At 30.8% G+C, this 27,130-nt stretch overlaps 1 protein-coding gene across 1 annotated transcript; it reads left to right on the forward strand.

Moving 5' to 3' along the window:
* Positions 1–856: 856 nt before the first annotated feature.
* LOC113521303 (uncharacterized) lies at positions 857–26,532 on the forward strand. The gene is made up of 11 exons (XM_026906806.3): positions 857–1,026; positions 2,471–2,670; positions 5,308–5,412; positions 5,525–5,695; positions 6,539–6,787; positions 8,441–8,586; positions 8,927–9,073; positions 18,704–18,855; positions 20,554–20,652; positions 22,201–22,368; positions 26,345–26,532. Exons 1-11 carry the CDS (start codon positions 927–929, stop codon positions 26,470–26,472), a joined length of 1,665 nt encoding a protein of 554 aa, XP_026762607.2. The 5' UTR covers positions 857–926; the 3' UTR covers positions 26,473–26,532.
* Positions 26,533–27,130: the final 598 nt, after the last annotated feature.

Consider the following 27,130-nt stretch of genomic DNA (forward strand, 5'->3'; position numbering starts at 1 on the left):
TACTGTTCTATATTTAAAAAATAGATTTTTATTTTTGCTTTGTGCAATTTATATACTGCCAAAACATAATGCATGCGAATACATGTTATTATTAAAAATAATTTAGAAATACCGTAATAATTATACGAAAATAATTGCAATAGGAGGATTCAAACTACATATTTTTGGTTATTGAATGTCTTGAGACTTATTGTGAAAATAAATGAAGAAATAGTAATAATCGAATGTTAGATTATTAAGTACATTTGAAAAGAAAAGAAGTGTGAGCGTGCGAGTGTCAGATACGCCACAATGTAAGTGGATGTTAATCACTTGCCATTTAAGATGATACAGTCAGTCTTGCTCTCGGCGGTCGTGATCGACCCTGATTCTACTGCGCATACGCTTCGGCCACCATCACATGATACGAATAAACATTGCACTACCTTACAATGGAATTTCGGTAAAGCTGATTTCGCACTTATGTACTCATTTATAAGTATTGAGGAAATAGACTGGATTACAATGTATGCCCTAAACATAACTTCCTTTTTATAATTTTCCTTTTTATTAATTAAATTATAGATAATTTAGTTCCGAAAAAAAGAGAAGTAATACAAACTCAAATTAATCTTACATATAATAAATAGATAAATAGAATGTAAATTGGCGAACATGACTTGTTTATACGTACTATCCTATGCTTGTTTGGTAAATATAGCCATAGATTTTAGAATAGTAGGTATCTGCAACCCCTCTATCGTTTAATAGTTAATAATGCTTTGCCAAATAATTTGTTATAATCCTCCTTAGTTAAATAAAAAACTTGACCAAAAAGGAATAAAAATAAAAAAAATCTGTAAATTTATCTTGAAAAACGTCAAATAATCTTATTATTTTGTAGGTCTTTTGAAAAAGTTAATCATATTAAAAAGTATTAAATAATCATGTTAACCGCTGCGAAAGTTCGTATTCATGGAATGCAAGATGAGAATTGGGTGATAAAAGACAAGATCAATCAATATAGGGGTCTTATAAAATTGTATGGTATGCAATGTTCTAATTATATCATTTATCATATATTTTATTCTTAGATTGTATAACTAGAGCGTCTCTATACAAAAGCTTCGAGAAAAGCGAGTCAACTTTTTCATACCATTTTGCGTGATAAATAGTTTTGAGTGTTTCCTTTATATATATTTATTTTGTTTTATAATTTTTGCATCTTTTTAATGCGTGAGAACTCATTTCATTTATTAAATAATTAAATATAGACGTCAAGATACATTATGTGTAAAAAAAACAAGTCGATTAATTTGACAATTAGTTGAGAAAACGTCGACCCGTTTTTGAGACTCTATTCTTCTTCTATATATATGATCTAAGATTTTATTATATTAGCCGTTAATTGTCCACTGCTGAACATAGGTCTTCTTCATAATGAAAATAGAACTGCAGGTAATAGTTGCCATGCTTGAGAGGCGGGTTGGCAACTGTTGTTAGGCTTTGATAATCTTTTAAGAGAGATGCTGCTGTCCATCCCTCGACGTTTCAATTCCCTTAATCGCCTCTTACGACACTCACGGGAAAGGGAGCCGCGATCACAAGGAATAAAATATATTAAAGTATTGATTATTTATGATAGCACACTGGAAGATCTCTTTAACGTCGAATCTTGAGACCTGACGCGTATTATTAGCTATTCATTCAATAATTAATTATATCATTATTATTATTAATTTGTATAAAGCCATTTGCGTGGGTGTTTCTGTCCCAAACCAAAACACAGCCATTCATTGAAGTAATGCCGTTTGCCTCAAAGTATGGCTGTGTTTTGGTTTGAAGTGTCAAATGCAAAAGCGAAATTATAGGGTACAAAGGGAATAAAACACTAGTCCTCAGAAATGGGTTTTAATAAAGTATACCATGAGCATCACAGTGTATTCTGTGATGTTTATCTGTTTCAAAGATTATCATTTCACTGATGTCTATAAATATACATAGTTTATTATATTTCATTAAGTATTAATTATATTATAATAAAATCTTGTTACTTGAATGCATTTCTCTTTTATAGTACATAACTAATGGTCATATACTTTTTTTTTTAATATTAGGTATTTATCAAGTAGCTGGATATAAGTATCTGATTACATGTATAATTATGAGGATAGAAAAATATCACTTTCGATGCTACTCTTTAACACAGATTTTTTTTTATTCTTGTTTCATTTCGCTTATATTGCATCAGCGCCGCAAACAATAATCTACTTAGACATCAATTTTATGCATTTTGTAATTTTATGATTATTCAAAAGATTTATGCCTATAATCTTTATAGTTCATTATTATGTAGGTATTTCACACAGGGACTGTGTATAACGAGCCCACTGTTTTTATGCAGCGTAGTAACATAGAAACTTGTCAGATTGCGGTAGTTTCTCGCAGTTACGCGGAGTTGACAAATAAATATTTATTTTTTTAATAATAGAGCGGGACCGCAAGATCCATGAAGGAGACTTGGCCAAACAAAAGAAGAGATATTTACGCGATATTCGGCAACTTCGTAAAGATATCACCACGAAGCGCGAAGAGCTCGGTGTTGCAGTTTATGGAGACAAGCAATTTTTAAGAAACGCTTTTCAAGAACATAAGAGATTACAACTTACGTATATGAATAGTCAGGCTGACGTGAGAGAGTTTTTATAGCTATTATTATTTATTTTGACATAATTGCATATTTATCATTATTATCTAACATTATTATCTAAATGCAGCTATAAAATTAGCCAGTTGGTCAACTAATTAGGCGATAACTAGCTAATCTTTATGTATTATGTTGATTTTAAACCATGTAACAATGTTGCATATTTCATCATGAACGACAATAAACAAATTTCGTCTCTCATCTACCATGCTATAATAATAATGCTAAAGAATAATTTAGATTGCTATTTGGTAGGTACTCTTCTTTAAATCGACTCGACTCCTGATTAAAATGATTTTTATAGGCTGTTTAATCTAGATATAGTATTAGCATTAGTTTTATTTTTTCTAAGCTAGAAAGTGTGTTCCATACTTAGATATAGATAGAGCATCCAGTCTTAAAAACGGGTCAACTTTTTATTAGGTAATTGTCAAACTTGCTGACTCGTTTTTTATCATTGTTCTATGTACTTACGCATACAATTTATCTTGACGTATTTATATTTAATTACTTAATAAATAAAATTAGTTTTTATACATTAATAAGATGCAAAATTTATAAGATAAAATAAACATAGAATTTATAAAACATAGTTATAAAGGAATCACTCATAATTATTTATCACGCAAAATTGTATGAAAAAGTTGACCCGCTTTTCAAGACGCACCTATTTGGAGACACTCTATTTATATAATTAAAGTGCGACAAACTAGTTACGATTTGTAAACTTTAATAAAATGATTGTATTCTTAGTAACGCTTGTTCAAATAGTAGTGATACGTATACTACTTAATATGTCTTTGCTATCCCCATCCTATTCATTTCCGACCCGTCATCCATTCCTGGACTGAAATGTGTCAGAATGTTTCTTGTTATACATTGGAAGATGACTCTTTTTGATGACTCAAATTTGTACGCTAGCTGCATCTCACAGGCTGCCCTAGTGGTAATGTGATGTTGAATAGCCTATAATATGAGCAATATATAAGAGCAAGGGCTCAAGAAATGAAAATATTTTTTTTTTTAAAAAATATAGGTAGTTTAAGACATTAGTGCGTTAAATAAACACACTATTCCGCTTTATTATATTAGTATAAACAACATGTTATATCAGCCATTAACTGTCCATTGCTGAACATAGCCTCCCCCATAAGAGGAGTATTGCCAGTTGTCTAGCTTGGAGGGCAGGTTGGCAACTGCAGTTTGGCTTTTGGTAATGTTTTAAGAGGGACGCTGCTGCCTATCCCTTCACTATAAGCTCCTTTATTCGCCTCTTACGACACTCATGGGAAATGAAGGGCTGGCCTATTCTATACCGTGATCTACACAGCTATAAATACCATTAGAAAAAATAAATTATACAAAGTAAAAATTAATAATCACCTAATAAAAGTACAAAGTGACAATGTTTAGAACCGAAGTATTGATTTTCTGATTAAAATAATCTTTTCTTGATGAAATAAATGCCAATTATAACGTGATATAACTGCGCAGCAAATTTTCACTGTATCGTTTTCGACATCATTTTGAATAATATATTATGTATGTAAATTGTATGAAACCACACGTATTCGCGGAAGAATAACCGCGTGAAAATAATTCCAAATATGCGGATTAAAGTATGCGCGGTCTATATCCTCATTAACTCATGCAGAATATCAAAACCGCGCGGCTCATACCACTAAAATTGGCAGTCAACTTAATAATTACGTAGTTCATGAGTGTTCGTATGAGTTATTGAAACTTCTGTTGAACACGATATGTAGGTGATAAATTGCAAGTAACAGTTTCGTTATGCATACATATACATTTCCTTTACATCTCAAAACTGCAACTCATGTCTAGAACTTTCGTACTACTGCGCTCCACATTGGAATAGTCTGGCACAATACATACATATATTGAAACTGGTTTGGAAGCGGAATATGGCTTAATGATATTTCCTTTGAGTTTGGTTACGGTTAACAAGGTTACCTACCTAAACACAAATAATATTTGTACCATTAAGTAATATTAAAATTCATTCTGATGTAATAATGATTATCATTGATAATGTTGTAATATCTTTACAAAAGGATTAAGATTACAAGATGTTTTTGGGACTTTGGATATATTTAAAAATAAAACGCAATAACAATAATATTTTTTGATCTTGTACAGTGTATTCAATTCTATCGATTTTATTTCCCTCTGTTATTGGTTAAAGCTAAGTTTGAGGACGACCCCGGTCCAAGGATCTCAAATTCGAATCGCAGGTCGAAACTTTGAATTTAAATTGAGTATTTAAATTGAAAAATAAATTTTGTGAATTATGTTTCATGCTTCGGAGGGCATCAGAACTATTTATATGGTACCTATAGAGGCTTTTTGTACGACAAAGGTGGCTAGAAAGATGTTGTGTAGTAGTGATATGGTGTAGTGCTAGAATGCGTTACCTTCAGATAAGTCGTAAAGCTATAAGCCTATAAAAAATTTTACCCTGTGTTTAGTACGTACTTGCATTGTAATTCAAATAAACAAAAGACAATATTTTTTATTGATTATATCCTAATATTATAAATTACACTAAGAAGTCCTATTTATTAAGAATCGATACGCATCTATGATTTCCATTATTGCAGATAGTATTAGAAAGTATTCATCAAGAGAATTTTAATAAACGTAAGCAACTCGACAGGATTAGATATACAAAAAAGAAAAAAATGGAAAAGTTTCGTTTAACACAGGTAAATCAATATAACATAGATTTAAGTAATTATTTATTCACAATGTTTTCTTTTTTCCTTAGATTTGCTATTTTGTCGACTTAAAAACATGTCTTAAAAACAATTTGTGTAGTTAGAGTCAGCTGAGTTGCGTGATCGCCTTATATACGAAGTTGGTGGAAAGTTACCAGCAGAGAAGAAAGAGCAAACTGTCGCTAATTATGTACAGCGAGCAAATATTAAAAAGAATGCCGCCTTAGCCATCAAGGTCATGTATAAGAAGATATTGGATATATTGAAAAAGGTAACACATTATTATATTAAAACATAATCAAGTAAATTTTCCACATACGCCAATAGTCGACTAATGCCTTTATCTAATCTATTCGAATTTTGTTACGTGGAGGTAAGAAGCAAAAATATCGTAACTCCGTCTCGTCGTCGTTAATTGGATTTGTTAACGATGTTTTACTATTACCGGTGGGTTACATGGGAATTTAATTTTGACATACAGGTTTATAAGTTGCGCTAGTAAAGGACAAGGTGAAGGTAACGTTTATTTTAACTTATTTTTTCTCAAACTGGGCAAACCTGTTAGTTATTAGTTAAAGTAATGTAATAATGTTGGTTAATTTTCTAATCACTTTCCGATATAAATTGTATGTGGAAACCTATTGCAATTTAGTCGTTGTGAATGTATTTTATTATATCTAATTTAGGACCAAAAGTATCAAGAAAAAAACATGTAGAAATATTTTTATAAATATATATAAATATATATCTGTGTAAATACAGACGTATTTAGTTTGTTTCAATAGAATTGTCTGCTGATATCCAATAGTAGGAAAAATAAAAAAATCGATTAAATGATCAAATGTTTCGATTTATTATTTATTTAATTTAGAGAGTGTTTTTGTGATAACTGAAATAATCAAAAATTTTTTTACTCTTCATTAATTTCTATTAAAAGATAAGTATCTATCTTTCTTTCCTAAAAGGAGACCGGCGTGATGATTGGTGGATATGTACAAATAGAAAACACTTTTTTAAATAATTCCTTTCTTTTTCTATTATTTATTAAAGTATAATTTTTCTCACAAGAAAATTTCCATTACCAACTGTAATTGTTTATTGTGTTTGTTAACAGGATTCATCATACTTTACAGTAGTACTGGAAGCTTTGAAATTGGACTGTCGAGCACAGGGTAAATGCTTAATGGGCGCTACTGAAATGGGTCAGCTTGCAATGGAATACCTAGATGACAGGAAATTTGAATTTAGTAAACTGGAGAAGGAGATCAAGGCCAATATGAAGGAGAGGGAGAGAACTCTGAAGTTGGTGCGACGTGAAGTGGCTTACTTGACAGATTCATTTCCAAATTTAATAAGGAAAGAAGTAAGTGGATTTAGGATATAGTGTTCCTTAAATTAGTTTTGTAACTGTATGAGACATCTAGAAATATTTAATAATATACGACCTTAGTGGTCTAACGGGTCCAGACACTACTTAACTTGATCCGACTGGCTCCGATAGTCGCTGGTTCGATTCTCGCACAATAAAAATATTTTATTCATGAATATATTCGTAGGTATTGATTTTGGGTGATTTCTATTTACGAGTAGTACGTAACGTACGTACTAGTAAGAGTATGTTTTTTATGCAACTTAGAATGGCAAACAAGCTGACGGCCCTCCTGATGCATAGTGGTGACCGTCGCCCATAGACATGACCCTGAGATATAGCACGATGCTCTGCTACGCGGTCTTCTGGTTTCGGAGGCGGCGGAGGTGCGCTTGAACAGTTCTTCACTTAGTATGGAATTAGATGGCGCTGTTTTTTTATACAACTTAGAACGGCAAACAGGTTTACGGCCCACCTAATGGAAAATGGTAACCGTTGCCCATAGACATGACCAGTACCATGGACGTAACAGAGTATTTTGTTTCGCCCATGATACCCCCCATGCGTTGCTATTTCTGAAGACTCAGGTGTTATTCCTCTGTGCCCTGTAAATTTACAGTCATATCCCGCACTTCAAACGGAACTTCAAACCACACATGCAAACACAACTGCTTCACGGTTGAAACACGAATAGGACAGAGGTGCCCAAACAAACGATTTTGTGTAAAAAACTATTACTTTTATTGTGGTATTAATATTTATTTATTACATGCTTTTAACCACGGATTCGTTCGCGTGAACGGGGTATACTCATTAATCTGGATAATAACCTATGTTCTGATCCATCTCATATAGTATGTGTATATCTAAATTCATAACGATAAGAGGTGACAAACATAAGCAAACTCATTTTCGCATTTAGAATAATAATTATTTTTTATAAACTTTACATTTGTGTTTACTTTTGTCAATTAGTAAATATATTAGTATTTTAAAAAATGCTGTGGGTTTTTTAAAATAGTAGATACATTCACCTATCTGAAATTCGAGAGTTTCAAATAATATTCTGCAGAGAGATGCTTCCATTTTGACATGGACGTAAAATAAAAAGTTATAAGGTGTTAATCTTGTATGAGATTCATTCCAATATATATTAAGCAAGTTTTATATTTTCGAAATGATTACTAGTAAGATAGTATTGTTATGGGATTAAAATGTATTTCACCACACATTTAACTATCATATAAAGTACCCATTTAAATAAATAAGCGATTCGCAGTACTCTCTTTGTAACGGGTAGAGACGAATTGTTAGTAATGGGGTTTAACAGCTCCACTACTCGTACTAGCCATATAGCCTATCAAGTCGACCTCCACGCGGTTTCACCTGGAAACCATCGTGATTAGTTCTTGTGGAATTCATCAGAATGGGCTATCGATAGCGCAGGTGGTGTTCCATCAATTAAGGCCTCCCGGCTTATGAACATAGTTCAGTGGTTTATATGAGCAGTGGTCAGTTAAAGACTGATATGATGATGATGATATATATAATGATTTTTTGCATTGTTTATTGCTGTTTATATCATTTATATATACGAGTAGGTAGCGAGTCCTTTTCTAGTAGCTTCATGTGTTATATTTGTTGAAGGAAGCAACAAATCTTGACGATCTATATGAAGACGAAGATGTTGGCAGTAAACACTCTGTTCACTGGGAACTAGAGGAGGTGATGTCAATTTGTAAGGGCCTTCAAAAGGCTACCTTGGTATCTTCTTTTGAACAAATTATTCTTAGGTAAAATAACTTTTAATATAACAATAAATTATCTATACTATGTCAGAATCGTTTTATCGCAGCAATAGCTCGGCCGTACTTAAATGTGCTTATCTTCAAACTTTGCTCTCTAATCTAAAAATATTATTTTTATATTCAAATGGGCTTGTTCCGATAACCTGTCAATTTGATTATTCTGTTCCTCTCGAATACTTATTAATCCCCCATATGCTAAATGTTATGCGCTTTTCACTATTTTAAATCGACTTCAAAAGTACTTCATGTATTGTATTTTTTAAGATTTAAATCGGCATTTGTGTGTCGATTATTAAATTAATAATGAATTCTTTTTTCTATACAGATTAAAGGAACAACACTACCAGACAGAGCGGCTTATGATGCAACTAACATTGAACAGTTCGAAGAGAAATGCTTTGATTGAAGATCGCAAGCACGCTATAATGATGCTAGACTCTTTAAAGAACGTTGGTCAAGAGAGAACCGCTCAGTTAGTATTGCATAAATTATAAGTCGACTAGATACCTCTTCTACTAACCTTAATACATTATTCTACATTGAATTGAGTTAAAACAATGATTACTTAGATTAAGTAGCATTCCTTTTTTTAAGACTTCACGTTTGGTATTGATTGAGTGAATTCCAAATATAAAGAAGCAAAATAATCTTTTCATTCTTAACAATCTTTTTACAAGGTCATTTACAATGACCTTGTAAAAAAGATTGTTTTGCCTCTTAATATTGAGATGACGAAAAAAGCAGTAATCCAAGCCTTCAAAATATAATATAATCCAATTAAAATCAATTTATTTTTTATTCAAATATACCCGGGTTTTATTAAAAATCTTTGTTTGTTAACAAAATCCTGATTAAAATAATCAGGATTTTGTTCAATCTTAAATGTATTGATTTTTTATTCTAAAATAAGAAATTAAATATATTATAGGCCTTAAACACATGAAGATTCCTTTAATCTAATCTATGTAGATCTAATACTTATGGGCAAAGTCATAGGTTACGCTTAGTTATTCTATAAATTAGATTTCAATTTAGACTCTATTTCACGCTAGTAGCAGTAGGTAGTTTAGTTGTTAGTCCGGTTGATCGAGCTAGTGAAACACTTCACTGTCAATATAATATTATGGTTCATACAAAGCACTACAAACTAACAATACCCCTTTAATTACGAGAAAGCATTGGATTTCATTTGTGTTTAATTATGGTATAAAATATACAACTTTGTCATTCAGATATAATATATTTTCTAGTATGTGAATTTTGTAATTATTCTGCAAAATTACAGTATAATTATAAATGGAAGTACTTTGTATAATGTGGACACACTGCCTCCCCCGGGTGTTGACGCCCACTTGTCGACAGTACCAGTAAATGAATGCTTAGTAAGAAATAACTGCACAACACGTACAATTGCTCGTTCATTTGTACACTTTTGCTATGCTTTGATTCAAAGTTTTAATGAAGAACAGCCAAGGGTAGTGAGTTTCTTCTACTGCTACCCTTCAAGTTCCATAATCTCAAAAATATATAATCTCATTTTTCCCCGTCTGTTTTAAGAAGTTATGTTTTCAAAGTGTAGGCTATATATATTTGTTGCTTATGTAAGTAAGAACGTGTAGCCTTAAATATTTTATAGATATTAATCAATGAAGCTTTTTAGTGTTACTACTAACTTTATGAAAGCTTGAAATTGTACCTATCGCGCAATAATTACACTTTGGACATTTATGTAGGTGTAGAGGTTTTGTAACCTTGCAATTCACTCTCCTAAACAAATGGAGATAACTTATAATTGTTAAAGGATGTAACTACATTATTTGTGACCCACATCCCATTTGCGATAGATGCAAAGGTTATTATCGTTTAGAGCCTTAGTATTTATCTTTGAAGATACACTTTGGAACAGATTAACTACTAATTCAAAAAGGACGTGCTTGTTCATTTTATGCTGGCCTTGTTTGATTTTGGTAGTTGAAGGTCGACCCATTCCAAACTTTATAACAAACTTTAAATCGATCTACTATGTTATCCTCTAACACATAATCTCTAATCTTTTCATCCTTAAGTTTAGATAACCTTGGATAGATGGCAATGAAAACTTTCATATTCCAAAAATAATCAGACTAATACATATAATAAAACTGTAATTAAACATTATTGATACGGGGACAATGAAATGGGTGAAATGTGGCACGCGTATATAGCGAATCTACAATATGCATATCTAATTGATTTGTATTGATTACACGTGTAGCATCTTCCTTTATTATGATGTTACATATATGTACGATGTTATATCTTATCTTATTAATATAATAAAGTCATAACTAAACAATGTCTGTATATGGGAGATATTTAAGAAAAAAAAATAAGGGTTCTTATAAAAGCCAAACAATAAATTTTTGAAAATTCATGTTAGTGTGCATTTCTACATAGATAGATGGACAAATATACATTTGTTCTAGTATCACGCATAAATTACTAGAACAAATTGAATGTGGTTTTCATAGTTATATTTCTGAAGAATTATATTTCTGAAGATAAAACATAATCGGTATACGATTATGTTTTATCTTGATATACCGTATAGAATGAAATATACCAACATTTAATATAACATTTGGTTTTCTACTTCTGGGATGCAAGCTAATAAATAATAAAATTATCTCATTTTAATAAAACTATATATACCAATACGTTTGCTTTGACTATAATTTAAATTAATTATATAAAAAATATTTCAAATTCTATTTTAATGTTATATTCCCCGATTCCACCAAAACTAACAACAGAGATCTTAAATATATTGGATAATTCTAAATACAAAATATGATGTACTGTCACAAAATGTAATGCACTATTTTAAATTCTCTCTTTGGCCTATGTTTAATGAGAAGAGGATGTCATAAACAAGCATTTAAACAATGTCGAATAAATTTTAGAGAAGAATTTTGGAAAATGTTTAGATGTTTGTGTATTTCATCATGCATAAAGGAGTAAAAGATTAATTATAAGATAACATTATCGAATGGCCTATGATCCCTTTCTCCTACAATTATAACACCGGATCCTATAAACGTAGCGTGAAAAAGTACTCATAGGTCGTTAGTGCCGCCCACCGTTAAGAGAACCATTCTCTTTTGGGTTGATTGTATTCATATTGTACCTACGTTCGCTCAGGATAACGGTCACGGTCACATGTGGAGCTTTTATAAAAAATACACATATTGATTAATTATAGGTATTCTAGATAAAGCATGATGCAACCGTAGAGATTTCATTACATTATATATTTACGAATGTACTTTTAATAGCGATATTGACATTTTAAAGTTGATGAAAGAGATTTTTTTTTTTAATACTACTGAGGTGGCAAACTAGTATACGATTCGCCTGCTGATGAGTGGTTACTGTAGCCTGTGGACACTAACAATACCAGGAGCGTTACGAACGTGATGATGGCATTAAGAAAATTGCTTTACCTCTTTTTTGATGCTGCTATACTATGTTGTAATATCCTAGAAAAACCTCTGTACAAGAGAATAGATAGAATAAAACTGTTCTAGGTTCTGTAATTTTGTTGTCGGTACATTGACGGTGACTTCAGTATCGTTTTATAAGTATTGGCAATATTTTTTTTTACTTGACACCATCATAACTTTATAATATGATTACTTGCAGCCTAAGTGTTTGTATGTAAGTGTTCTAAATTATTAAAATTAATTTTCATTAATTCGTTCTATTGTAATGTATGAGTAAATAGGTGAACTATGTAAAAGTATTATTGCCGTAGGCAGTGATTATTTATATAGTGGTGCTGGGTTAAACCGACGTCATTAGGTATTTTTATGAGATGGTTCAATTGTTCTCTCGTGTTTTTAAAGGCATTCTATATAAACTAGTAAAACCAGTAGATAATTATATACTCAATTAATTATAATCATTAAAAATACGTCTTAACTGCATTAAAAACATTGCATTATTAATTTGTTTGTAATGTATTATCTCTTTTTACATAAGCATCCTAAACAATGTTGGCTTTACGTAACCTTTATTCGATTCAATTGAAACAAACAATGCCTTTGTTGTTTAATTAATGTGAGCTAATACGATGCGCAGTTCAAAGTAATAAAAACAGATTTTTTGCTCTCTTTTTTCATCAATTATTTGGTTAGGATTCCGTTCCGATATTTCATGAATACTAACAGACAAATCTGCCAACTGTGCGTCGGATATATATGAATAGGATTTTGTTACCCTTTCAAAGAAAAGGATACTATGTAATAGTTGACACAAGTTTGCAGCTTAACAAAAGAAAAACGCTAAGAAAGTAAAATAGGCAGAAAAGATAGCATATGCCAAGGAGAAAATGAATAAAAAAAAAGAAGGCACTACGGAAAAGTTGAATGAATGAATATATTTGCATTATTAAATATAGAGAATAAAATAAAAAACAATAAGTCTGAAATAATATAATCCAGTTAAAGTTCTATTATTTCCGAGTCTTAGATCCAATGGCTAAATCACAGCTATGAGTAAACTTTAAAATTATTTAACTTTGGTGTTAGACAAAAGAGCGAGCCCACGTTATTCCCATACTTTTTAAATTTTTATTCAGTATAAAAGTGTTTAGAGCGTTTAGCTAGTATTCTATGAGTATGTAGTGTTAATTTGTTGCTTGGATTTATTCTCGTACAATGTTCTACATTGTTTTGCACTACACTTCATTATTTACTTATTTTTACGCGTTTTATTTGCGTGACTGGTATAATGTTCATTTACTGAGAAATATATCTCAGCAGCCATTCTTTGTTCCAAATATCAAATTGTGCGACGATTAGTTGAGTTCTTGATCGCTTTGTAGGCGCTAAAAGGTAACAAATAAATATAGTTTTTAAATACGTCTTATTTATTAAACACATAGCCACTCCCTGTAATAATGTATGTCTGTCTCCTTAAGAGTTGAGATATCCAGATTAAGAAATATGAGTTTTTTTTAATGGATGATAATGAAATGAAAACTCTGCCTGCATTAACGGTATACGCTAGTGGGACACCAGTGAGGAATGATAGGTGAGAATGAAAAGGCAGGTCAGTTAGCCCATCGTGATAAATACACCTGGAATTCAGCACAGTGATTTCCAGGGCAGACCATGTGGTAGTCGACAAGACAGAGTATATTGCTATCAATGAGACTAGTAGTCCGCATTACCAACAATCCCTTCCTCCTCCTGAAAAATATGAGTAGGTATAATACGTATATTTATTTTTTAATTGGTACTTAGATATTTTTAACTTATTGTATGAGCTTACAGTTCTAGTAGATGGGCCGGGAATTTAGATGAGGCTTTTCATATGGAACGCTTTACCTCGGAATTTTCTATTTATTACCTAGTATGAATGTGTTTCGTCATGAATTTTTAAGGTAAAAACGTACATTTTAGTTCGTGCGTCCATTTAATAATGGTGAATATGTAGCATGTACTTCACTAAGAGCTCTATCCATGTTTACAATATTAATGATACTTGTGATGTGAATAGCAAATCTATATTGTTTTAGTTATATTTGAATTCCTTCTACAAGACCGCATCCACAAGGTTGCAAGGGCAAGGTCGTAGTCCCTATTGGATAGTCGGGGGCAAATTCCTGATGAACGCAACATTGCAATTTGAATAACTTAGATTTTAGAAAACAGAAATTGAGGTAATTCTGACGTGCTTAGCTTACTTAATATTATTTATATTGTACACTGTAAAATATATATTGTTTCTATCTTATTACAATAATAATAACTTTAGATTCCCTAGGTTAGCTATTGTTATTTTCAAATAACTTTACTGATGAATAAGGAAATTTAAGACAATTTATAAGTAGAAATCCATCAAATACGTCAAAGAAATTCATTGTATTCGATTAAGGATTAATAAAGATCTCGTCTGAAATATACAAAATATTATCGGAGCAAGAACCTACGTAGGTGCATTTTTTTGAAATCGATTGGATATAATTCAATAGATATAATATCAGCCGTCAACTGTCCGCTGCTGAACATAGGCCTTCTTGTATTGGTGGGATTTGTCAGTAGTTACCACGCTTGGCAGGCGGGTTACTTTGTAGGTAGACTTTGGTGATGTTTTAAAAGGGACGCTGCAGCCCATCCCTCGACCATTAAGTTCCTTTAGTCGCCTCTTATGACATCCACGGGAAAGGAACGGGTGGCCCATTCTATGCAGGGACAATAATTCAATTTATGTACATTAAAGTACGAGCATAACCTTTTTGTCCTACTTACAGCGTATCTGATAAAGTTCCTAACTGCATTTGATCTAAAATGGCTTTAGGTATATAATATTTATGTACATACTTAGTGTTGTTACTTGTCAGCTGTCTGATTCACAAGGACTCTTAAAACTTCAAACATGAAACTAAGATGTAGTTCAAACTTTTTTGCTTAACGGCTTAGTTTCATTCGTATTTTAACAGACTATTGTTAAAAATATATGTGTATTGTATAGGTTTGTACAAAAATCTAGAAAAACAAAAAGGCATATACATATATATATTGTGCGATTGATATTTGACTATATGTGTGACAGTAAAAAATAGTTATAAAAATCACTAAGATAAAGATTGAAAAGAAACGAGTGTTGTTTTATACATTAAAGGATGGGTGAAAGAAAATAAAAAAAGGCACCTAGGTAAAGCCTGAACGAATAAAGATGTTGGTAGGGGCCGACCAGAAGAGACGTCATCGTCATCATCTTATCATCTCAACGGTTATCTGACCACTGCTGAACATAGGCCTCCTCCATAGACTACCCTAAGGAACGGTCCTGAGCCACCTGCATCCACGGACTCTCTACAATGCATTTGAGTTCGTTTCTCCATCTAATAGGGGGCCGTTCTACTCTGCGTTTGTCCATACGAGGTCGCCACTCAGGAAATCTTCTCCACCAGTTGTCGGTAAATAGGCGTACACTGACTTATTTAGCCAGTATACGCCCTATAAACCTATTCGGTGAAATGTGGAAAAAGGGCCTAGTAAGAAGTGCGAAGTGAAAATATATGAATAGTATGATGAATTTGCAGGATGCGATAAAGACATATTTCCCATTAGAATTTGCTGCCCACCCCTATGAATATATAAAACATTAGGCCCTAAGGATAAACAAAAAAAAAAATTAAATTAATATTTCTAAGTGGCGTTTAGAGATTTTTGGTCAGTAATAACCCACAGGTAATAGTTGAAAACGTCTTAACAATAGTGATAAGTCCGCCTGTGTATATTTTTCTTATAACCAATTATCTATATTATATGAGAATGCACAAAAGCATAAAAATAAATAAACAATTATCTCTGATATTTTTTATATTTATATCTAGGATTTTTATTATACATATACACATATATGTAGGACACTTTTAGGGTAGATGAAGACCACAAAAAGCTATGGTACCCATTCCAATTATTTCCATTTACATAGAATACCTCCGCCTATCTCAATATGTAAACAACTATATTAAATCCCGTAACAAAAGCTCTGCCTATTTATGTTACTCAACACCCATAAATGTCTCGCATACAAGTATTTGTTTTACCCTTTTCACCAAACGACGTTGGGTTTATTTTAAGAGTCCATACTCTGTTTGTATTGTTTAGTACTCTTTATAACAGCGCCACTATATCTCAAGGTCATCGTCTCTAAGCTTCCATTTCCATATTATTTACTACTTATTATTTATCATAGTTCACAACTATATTTGCTTGATGTTTCTAAGGGAATCCTCCCTACCCATAGATAGTGATAATTAACCTACGTTACAACAGCTGTTTATCTATACATTATGAAGATACTAGATACATAATTGAGGTCAGAAGGGATAAAATGTTGGGACACTTGATACGACACGACAAACTTATGAACATTATAACGGAAGGTAAGATAGGAGGAAGAAGGGGAAGGGGGAGACCAAAGCATAATTACATCAGGTACATCAAAGAAAAAGTTGTAAGCTAAAAATCGTAGTGAATGGCAAGAGAAAAAAAAAGATATATAGTGTGTAAAAGTCAATAGAATTGTTTTATAATAAAAGTAAAAGAAAATACTGTATAAGTACTTAAGGATTTGTTTATAACTGTCAAGGAAATATACATTTACATAATAAGCCATTCATAATTTAGAAGATTGTTCAATTTTAATGCCTTCTCTCAATGTTTTCCTGATTTTATTTTATCTATAAATGAGTTCGTTAGACGGAACAACAATTCCGTGAATCTACTTCATAAATTACGGTTCGTAATTGCGTGACGTGAAATAAACGCAACGGCATTTTATTATCGAAACAACCTTAACGATATAAATGAGAAGAGAAAAATAATATTTATTAGAATAAGGCAATCGCTGATGCTAATTGAAATTCCTCTTGAAATTACCGATGTTACGACTTAGTTCTTAGTACTAGCATAGTAGAAAATGACAATGTATCTAATAGCAGCGATTTACCTGAAATAAAACACATATCAAAAATACTTAACTTACTGTAAGCTTATTTTTTGAGAGAGCATTTCTGTTTCCGTCGGTAGTCAGTTCTAAATTCGTAGTTTTACACTGGAATTTCCGGTTCGGTGGCAACACCTGGAAAACTCTTTCAGTAACTTAATGCATCACAGGCCTTGAGTTTTAAGTCCGCTTTGTACCTTTGTGCATTAAAATTTAATTAAATAAAGAAGTAGTGGCGTTACCAGGCAATAACAAACAGATCTCAATGTATAAGCTTCCAGTGACGGTCAAGTATTTTAATAGCAGCGTTTTATATAAAATAAAAGAAATAAATTGTATATTAAAATACTTCTCACTAGAAGCTTTATTTTATTTTGCCTAGTAAAACATTGAGCCAATGACGATAGGGGGCATCTTTTTACAAAAGTAAAAATTGTGCACCCCCGCCAGGTGTCACCACCGAGCCAGAAATTCCGGTATAAAAGTACAAATTTACGACTGGCTATCGACGGAAACGGAAATCCTCTCTCGATGTATAAGCTTTCAGTGACGGTCAAGTAGGTACTTTAAAAGTACTATTTTGATTTTACTACAGTATTATAAGAATAAGATCATTTTTATTTAAGCGAACTTAATTATTAAGCATTTTTTAATTTATTAATATTAATTAGTTATTTTTTATGATGCTACCGCGCATTTAGGATGAAATTTCCGCTGAATGATTGGTCAAGAAACTTAACCGTAGTTTTTTAAATAGTACTGTTTAGTAACTACTTTATAATACTAGCACAAATAGATTCAATTGAGATGGCTCTTCCTTTCTATTATTTTTGATTATCTCACTTCTACAGCTTTCGCGTTTACCAAGTGACCATTTCCAATAAATTAGCTTTCTACGATTCTTAATAAAATAAAAGTTATAATATTAATTTAATTTTGTGTGTGCTTAAAAACCCATATACCCAATAAAGGGATAAGGTAGTTGGAAGTATATGACTGGAGTAAACGTAATGTTTATTAATCATCATACTTACTTTTGTGTAGATGGCAACCCTAAACTCTTTTAGATTCTTTACTTTTTAAATGGTAGTATTGGCAGCCTAATGCTAATAATTTAGGTAGATTAATTCCAATACAAAATTAATTTTGTTAAACAGGTAGTAATTAGTTTCTTTGTAGTAACCCTAATAACGGTTTACATTTAAATTTAAATTATACATACTTATTATTTTTGTTTATAAATTATGAAATAATACAATGTTTATTTAATCAATTAAATTAAAATCTAGACGTAAAGAAGAGGGTGGTAAAGAAAAATGTATTCTAAGAAAGCAAAGGGAATTAGTAATTTCTATTTCTAACAATATAACCTGTCAAATCGACATTCACATGTCCTCTCGTCATTTAACACGGAAATCATAAGGTTAAATTTAGTGAATTGAACACACATGTGACTTCTGTAGTATCTTGCTGATATAAACCGATAGCGCAGGGAGAATTACCATTATATTTACATCAATACAAAATACGTAGAGGCGGCATTCTCTTTCTGTTCTGCTCCTAATTTTTATTATGATGTGTCTACATGTTGTTTTCGTAGATACCTTCAAGAAAAAAATCAGCTCAAAGAACAGATAGAAGCAGAAGATCGTGAAGAAAGGAATCTAACAAAATCTTTGGATGAAAAAGGAAAACTCATAATCGAAATGAAGACCTCTTTGCAACAAATTAACGAATTACTTTCTAGCGTTGGTAAGACATTGTCAGTTTCTAATTACAACTACTTAGGTAATACTATAGCCGTGTGGTCTCTAAATAGAATGGGCCACCCCCTCCTTTTTGTGTCGTAAAAGGCGACTAAGGAAACTTAATAGTCGATGTATGGCCGGCAGTGTTCCTCTTAAAACATCACCAAAGCCTAACTTGACAACTCGCCTGCCAAGTGTGGCAATAACTGGCTAAACCCTTCTTATGGGGGAGGACTATATTCAGTAGTAAACGGTTGATGTATATGTATGGTAGGTTATACTATAATTAGTTGCTAAATTGAGAGCTACGTTACTTTAGACACACACACACACACACACGCACGCACGCACGCACGCACGCACGCAAACTGCACGCACGCACGCACGCATGCACGCACACACGCACGCACGCCAACACGCACGCACGCACGCACGCACGCCCGCACGCACGCACATATTGTTATTGAGATGTTGTAATATGCTTTTATGTTTTTTTTTTCTCCTGCGTATTTCGAGTAGTTTTTTATTATTATTAATTTTAGTTTTAATTATCTTTTAATTTCTTTGTGGGTGCTGTCGTATATTTGTTCAGAATAAAGTTTCTTTTCTATTGAATTATCATTACCCGTTATCATTCAATGGGCGAAGTAGTTCAAATTTTAAGTTTATACATCTATCTGAAACACAATAACTATACCAAAGAACATTTTACTTCGGTAATAAAATATATAGTTTCTAAGTACAGCGGAAGAACTTTCCAACTTAGTATATTGGGAATAGATATGCCAAGACCAAGAAAGACGTATACTCTGGACACAACAAGTTTGCAGTCATAAAACTAAGACAGACAGCATATTTAATTCAGTACTACAGGACGGCTAAGCGCAACTTTATGTGCACTCAGTGGGAATGGACCAGCATTGGAATGTACATAGAAATACAATTGATGTTACAAAAATATAAACTTTAGAAATAAAATGTAGACGGAATCGCTTAAAACTAACGGAATTTAATAACTGAGTTACTCAAATTCTTTCACATGAAAATTTTAATAGTGCCATATGACAACCCAGTTGTTTAGCTTTTAAAATATTGTTTTATTTCCAATCTTAATAAGGTCAGTGTAATATGTTTGGTATATGCACGTACGTATTACTAATTAATTTCATTTGTAAGAATTGATCAGAACTATCAAATAGTCTAAAATATTGATTGGATAAATAATATTTGAGTATATGTATTATAGGTAATTTGTTAAATAATTAACTACGATATCCATTAAACAGAAAAATAATGAATCATAATACTTAATTACTAGCAACCAAAATATTATCTACCAATTAATCATGTCCAAATAAATTAATTTAGAACATGACTGAGCAAAGTTCCTTTTAAGAATTAAAAGAAAACAATATTTCGTTGCAAAAGAACATAAAAATTTGTAATTACTAGCTTTTTATTAATAGTCTTTATTGGTATCTAGTAGTTAATATCATTGTTTGACATACATATATAATGTGGTTAAAAAATTGTTTAAATTCATAATTTAAGAGTTTCAATGCCTAACCTATCACAATAATGCAATCATCGATCAATTAAAAATATGAGCATTATAATAACAGAGTAAGGTCCCACTGCTACGGATTTCTTGCCCTGTTGAGGATATAAGTACAGTATCCACATTGTAATGATCGCTTTACAGGAGCACCAAACGCACCGAGGCCCTTCACCAACGTCCCACCTGCCATCCAATACGCACTCGAAGAAATGGTACAACCTATTCCAGAACTCGAGGCTGATTGTGAGTCTGACATATTGTTGTCGTTAATCATCGTCACACCAATTATCTCATTCAAAATATTTCGTCTTTGTTCGTAGCGCGCATTGTTAAGCTACCATTATTTATTTTATAATGTAGCAATTCAGAAACAGCGTGGTAGACTACTCTTTGCAAAATTTGCTCCTTATACTTATAAAAATATGTTAAGTAATTAATCTGTTGCTAGCTAATTCTAAATTAAATGCTTAAGAGAAAAAAATAATTTAAAAATTATAAGGAAAATATATTTTAGCCACTAATGAAAATCCTGATCCTGATACTGCAGTATTTTAAAAAACATATGACCCTTTGAATGGTAATTAGATTCAAACATGATATTCTTATATTGATTTATATTTGTAAGTTGACAATATATGACATTATTGAAACTCAAACCAAAAACTCCTTTTTCTTTTTTTTTTACCGTACCTTTTCCAGTTGTTAAATATTTATTTAGCTAAATAACAATTACATACTCGTGTATAGATATACGTATAATTATTGTCCGTTTTCAATCATTTGTGTATTATTCACTATGAACATGCCTCTCATTGATTTACATCGCAGTGATTCTCCGTAATATATTTGAGATTGTCGCTTTTATAGTGGAAGGTGGCCCTACACTGCGGTTACCTGCACTACGTCAGGTTATCACGCGATAAACTTTCTTTCCTTTGGTTGTCAATTTTTCGAATTACGAGTATGTGTCTTATGAAAGAGCAATTGCTGATCTTCCGGATTGTATTGCTTTGACTTTATATTTATCTATTTTACTGTGACTGTATCTGTAATATTTATTTTGACATTAATTAGTGGTTGTTTTTTAATCTTTTTTATTTAGAGGCTTTTATCCTATAAGAATATGTTAGCCTCATCATACCCTAATTTTATAAAATACGTCACATACTTAAAACATTGATACATAAATAAATAATACATAATATCTTAGTAGTCTATTTTCATAAAGGGAATTATTGATACAAAAATATAGTAATTAAAGATTTTGCCATTCCAAAATGTGGTTCTGCGAGTAATTAATTAGTGGTTGGTAAGAGTTATCTAAATAATAATTAATTAATTATAATTATAAAAAATTGACTAAAGTTAATCACCTACACCTATACAATGTAGGCGGTTCAACTATCTATACATATAATAAAATTATAATTAGACAATGTTTGTATATAGAAGATATACGAGTATACGAATGGTTCTAATAAGAGCAAAAGAAGCCAAGTTTTTTGTTTTTTAAATTTAGTCTGCCTGTAGATTTGTTCTACTAGAAGACAAATACTATTGCACCAATCATATAAGGTTTTAACAGTAGTATTCCAGAAGATCTAATATAAAACCCAGTATATGTTTTATCCCAAAATCCGCGCGTAACAAATATCGAGGAAAACTTAATTTGGTATAGGTTTAATTTTGTGAAAGTTATAAGACTACACAGAATTTGTTATTATACAAATAACTGTTCGATAACGAAACGTTATTTGCTTGTTCGCAATAAATATATTCCATATTTTACAGTTGACAAGCTGATATTGACAGCGAGGCAAAAATTGATCATGTTGATTCAAGCGGTGGCAAAGATGGAGGTAACTCCAGAAATAAAGGACAATGCTAAGTCTTTTTACCATAACATCCTAGCGAGGTTCATGAAGGATAATTATAAGGATGAAGTTGTTACTGAAGGAGGTTTGTTTATTTATAAACTACACAAGTTATTACACATGATACCTCAGTTCTCTACTATGCCTAAAATAAACTTATCCACCTATTCTGTTCCTGATATTTTTTCTAAATTACCCAACGAATTTTTCTACACTTTATTGTGATTTAGATATTTTTTGTGAAAAATTTATATTTTAATACATTAATTCTATCCCAATTAAGTGTTGTATGAGTAGATAAATTCAGTGTTTTGTAATGATATTGATTTTCATGGCTTAAGCTAGTTAAAGATACGACAAAGTAAGTAGGTACATGAGAATTGTAAGTCAAAATCACAGAGAGTTTTACTATTATAGATAACCTGTAGTAATAATTTTAATATCCTTAAAGTTTCTATTCAAATTTTTACGTTTTTTATATTTCATTTGAAAATTTTATTTTCAATGTTAAACATTTGCTTAAAATATCTCCACCTAAATAAAGTTTAGGTAGGTCTTTACCCAGAAGTAATTACTTTGTGATTCACTAAATCAATGCCAGTAACTTGCTATACAAGATTCATTGATACCAAATGCATATTGGTCGTATATCAAATAAGAAAACTGCATGACCAGTACTTAGAAATTACTGTACAGGTATATCTTATTTACCTTACCGTAGTTTACCTTAATTTTATTTTATATAGTTATTAAAAAAGTGTTACCAAGTTTGCCAATTGTCGTTATTTTTTGTCATATTTTTAAAACAAAACGCTTTTAGATCTTGAGGTATATTGATCTAAGCTATGTATATATATATATATATATATATATATACAATATCCATGTAGAAAATAGTTACAATCACTAATACAAAACTTCTTTATGTGAAATAAAAGATAAAATCGTAATTTCTATTCTATCTGCTAAAAAAACTGCTAGGAATTATCGCAAAAAGTCTATTTCTACGATAATTTCTAGCAGTTTTTTTTATACATATGTATTTTTATTGTTGTATGTTGTATTTATCTTTTGATCTACACCTCACTGGGGTCTAACAAAATATACGTCTTAAAAACTTCTCCTCTTTGTTATTGTATGTATATTTAATATATTGTATGTTATACTCAAATAATACTAAAATGAATCTGAAACTTTGAACCAAATTACACAAATTAAGTATGATATAATACAAATTACAGGAATAAATATGCATCTAAAAAATAAAAATTATATATTTTTGAATTCTACTGTGTATCAAACTTACACTTGACCGGTTTTATTTTTCTATAAATTCTATTTATAACATTATAATTTAGATTAAAATACAACTGATCCTTGTGCATCTACTTTTAAATATACAAACAGGCATAGTTATGCTTGTTTGTCTTTGTTAAACTAATTAAAAAATATTTACAAAGTATATTCAATGAAGTTTCTTAATTATCATTAAGATGACTACAGAAAATACAAGCTACTTAAAAAGTTTATAACTACAAACCTTTTGGTGTAAAAGCTCCTTTCATCTACTGACTATAAGTTGTAGAAGTAGTCAGTATTCAGCAATTTTTTAATAGGAATGTTTTTAAATCACACGGAATTTTAGCCATTTATAAATTAATCATTAATATTAACGGAAAAGGTTTTTGACTATCATCTGATGGCATGTGGTATATATAGAGATGAATAGCACAATATCTAATAAATGTAAAGATATACACACATAAGTATTTTGCAGATTGCTCAAGAAAATAAAAGGTATCTAACTAATATCCATTATCAGTATTAAAAGATTTTTGTAAGAAAATTATATTGTAATAGCACTAAAATTCGTAGAGGTGCGATAATAGTGTATCTATTGAATGATAAATCATCATCATTATCACCATCTTATTGCTCTCATCCTAATTACTTTCATATAATATGTTTTTATTCATGAATAATGAATAATAAATACTTTCTACTAGGGACCTATAGGTATTCATGATATAAAGTGACTACGTATAGGTACATATTGACACCTACGACATAGAAATTTTCCAAGCTTCAGCGGACACTTCAGATCGGATAACTTATTTGCATAATTCCTTAATACGGCTTGACTCCTATATTCTAAAGCGCTAATACTAAGTAATTTAATCGCAGTCTATTCATTACTTAGTTCATTTACCGATTGAAATATTGAGGGCATCTTTTTACTTACAGGCAGAGGCATCATTAATCTTTACAATGCAAGGAATTTGTTGCGTCATTGCGCTTGTTGTATATAATTTAAGTATATTTCCCCTTTCTAATGTTAAAACGGTTTCTAAATTTACTTGTAAAACTACGTTTAAAATTTGTCCAAAAATTAACAAATGAGAAACAAAACGAGTAGATTAATAATTCAAATAGATTAAAAAAGATAAATATTATCATTTCAGATTCTATCTGAAAGGATAAATTTTTAGATAAGATACTTTCAGATAAAAAAGAATTTTGTAAATCCGTTTCCAAACGAGAAAGTTCTGTGATTACAAAACATAAAGTAATTTACGATTTAATTTCACAAAATTAGCCGTTTCAAAAAAACAATTATTGTTATTTGAAATCTAAACTACTGAATCGATTTTTATAAAAAAATTATGACCAACCTATCTGAAAATATATCCCTTCAGATAAAAAAAGAATTATCGAAATCGATTTAAAAATGTTAGAGTCCGGGATAACAAATAAAAAAAAAACTGAAGAATGTACTCCTTTTTGAAGTTTTTTTAAAAAAAAGTATAATGGCTGTATTATACAAGATAAAATTGAAATGATTAACGTCCTTTAAAGAAAATATTTTACTAGTGAAGTGGAACATTTCCATCAAACAAATGTGGGTCTAAAAATGCCAAATAAACTGTCTCTTAAACTACTACAATTCGTATAGCAGTTAAGTCAATATGAGAGTTTCAAAATTTTTTGTAATTTTTTTATTTATAAAGTTTCTGTCTTATTCAATCGATAGATTTTAAATTCTACATACGACTCAATTTCACTTTATATTGCTGAATTACTTAATCTGTTTACATACCTATTTCATAGATATATATTGACAGGTAAGTAGTTACAAATGATTTGCGGATATTAAAATTTGAAAGTCACTTTCTTATTATTCTTTCCTGAATATCATCAATCATCATGTTATTGGAAATAAAAGCTTATTTTTGATTAGGCACTTAATAAATATGTAGATAAGTTCTTCAGTTGGAACAGCTTATACATTATTTATTTGCCTACTCTCAATTTTTTATTTGAACTAGGTAGGATTTATGCAAGAGACTAACTACATTTTCTTATAGAATTAATAGGTACTGTATTAAAATTTATAAAAAGCTAGCTCTATTCTGGAGTTTTATCTTTGGTTGTATTATGATGTTGAATAGCCAATAATCTGTCTCAATACACGATCTTTCAAATGCAAAAAGAATATTGCAAATCTCTTTGGGAGTGCCAAAGATTAGCACATTCAAACAAACAAGTTTTTCTATTTTAATATATTTGTATAGGATCTCCTAGATTTGTCAACATAATTTTATGTCGTCTAATTGGTTATAAGAACCTTAAACGGGTATTGATGTAGCCGCTATCTATATGAATTATCATTACTAAATAACAAAACCGGATTAGGTGTCATTAGGTTTCCGTTATTTTTATCTCTAAATAAAACATTGTACCTAATCACATGTCACGCTTTATTTAATGTGGTGTCTAATAATATCCACCTATCTATTGTTATATTCGTGTTTAAATAACGCGCTATAACAATTATGGTAATCGAGTCACAGACTCAATTCTTTCACTAGCATTTGGTAAACGTAGCATTTGTTTATTATTAGTTTTGTTTATTTATGACAAACTAACTGAACATTTCATGAATCGATATTGTACTTTTTAACATGTATCGCATTTATATTAATTGAAATTTTCTGGGTCACAGACCGGATTAAATATGTCACTGTCAAATCAATATATCTATATATTCTATTTATAAACAGGATTGATCGAATTTGAAATGGAAGACCCGAATGTGCCTGGTCATGCTGTCATAAAACTCAGGAGTAAACAACTGGTGGACGCGCAAGTCAGCGAATTTGACGTGCCCGACGCGCCTACTAAGAAATGAATTATTATTGTGTTATTCAATACTATTTCTATTGTTTTACAAATTCAATACACTTTATTACTATCGATTCAGTGTTTATTTATTTTACTCACACTTCAAATTTCCGTTCATTCACTAATAAGGAGTCGAGTAATGAGTCATAAATTTATTATTTAAAGACAATGACATTATTGTAGCTATAGCATTATTCCTTATTTTGTGATTATACCCAGCAGTGTTGTATTATTTTACATAATGCAATTTCATTAGTTTCAGTGGATTGAGTAATATAAATGATCGGATATATATTTTATTGAAATGGGGACTAAAATTATGTATTTCAATTAAGAGAGGCGAGACTTATAACTTCTTTTGGAGTTCATTATAATAATATGTAGGCAAATCCCCTGAATTACAAAGTAATTTAACTACCTACCTATAAACTTTGCATCAAAAGACTTATACAATGAATGATATTTCGTATAAAATTGCAAAAATAACCTTGATAAATTTCATAGAAATGCACTCTATTGTAAACTCATACAATATGTGGTAAAACATTGTTTCAAGGAATAGTAATATATATTCTTTTTTTTAAGGGCTTTAAAATTATTTTGAATTAGTACAGATAATTTGGCAGGTTCAAATGAAAAGTCAGTATAGAACTACTGGCCAACTG

This window comes from Galleria mellonella, unplaced genomic scaffold (assembly GCF_026898425.1).
Source record: "Galleria mellonella isolate WM207_F2 unplaced genomic scaffold, CSIRO_AGI_GalMel_v1 utg33, whole genome shotgun sequence".
In the NCBI taxonomy this organism is placed as follows: Eukaryota; Metazoa; Arthropoda; class Insecta; order Lepidoptera; family Pyralidae; genus Galleria; species Galleria mellonella.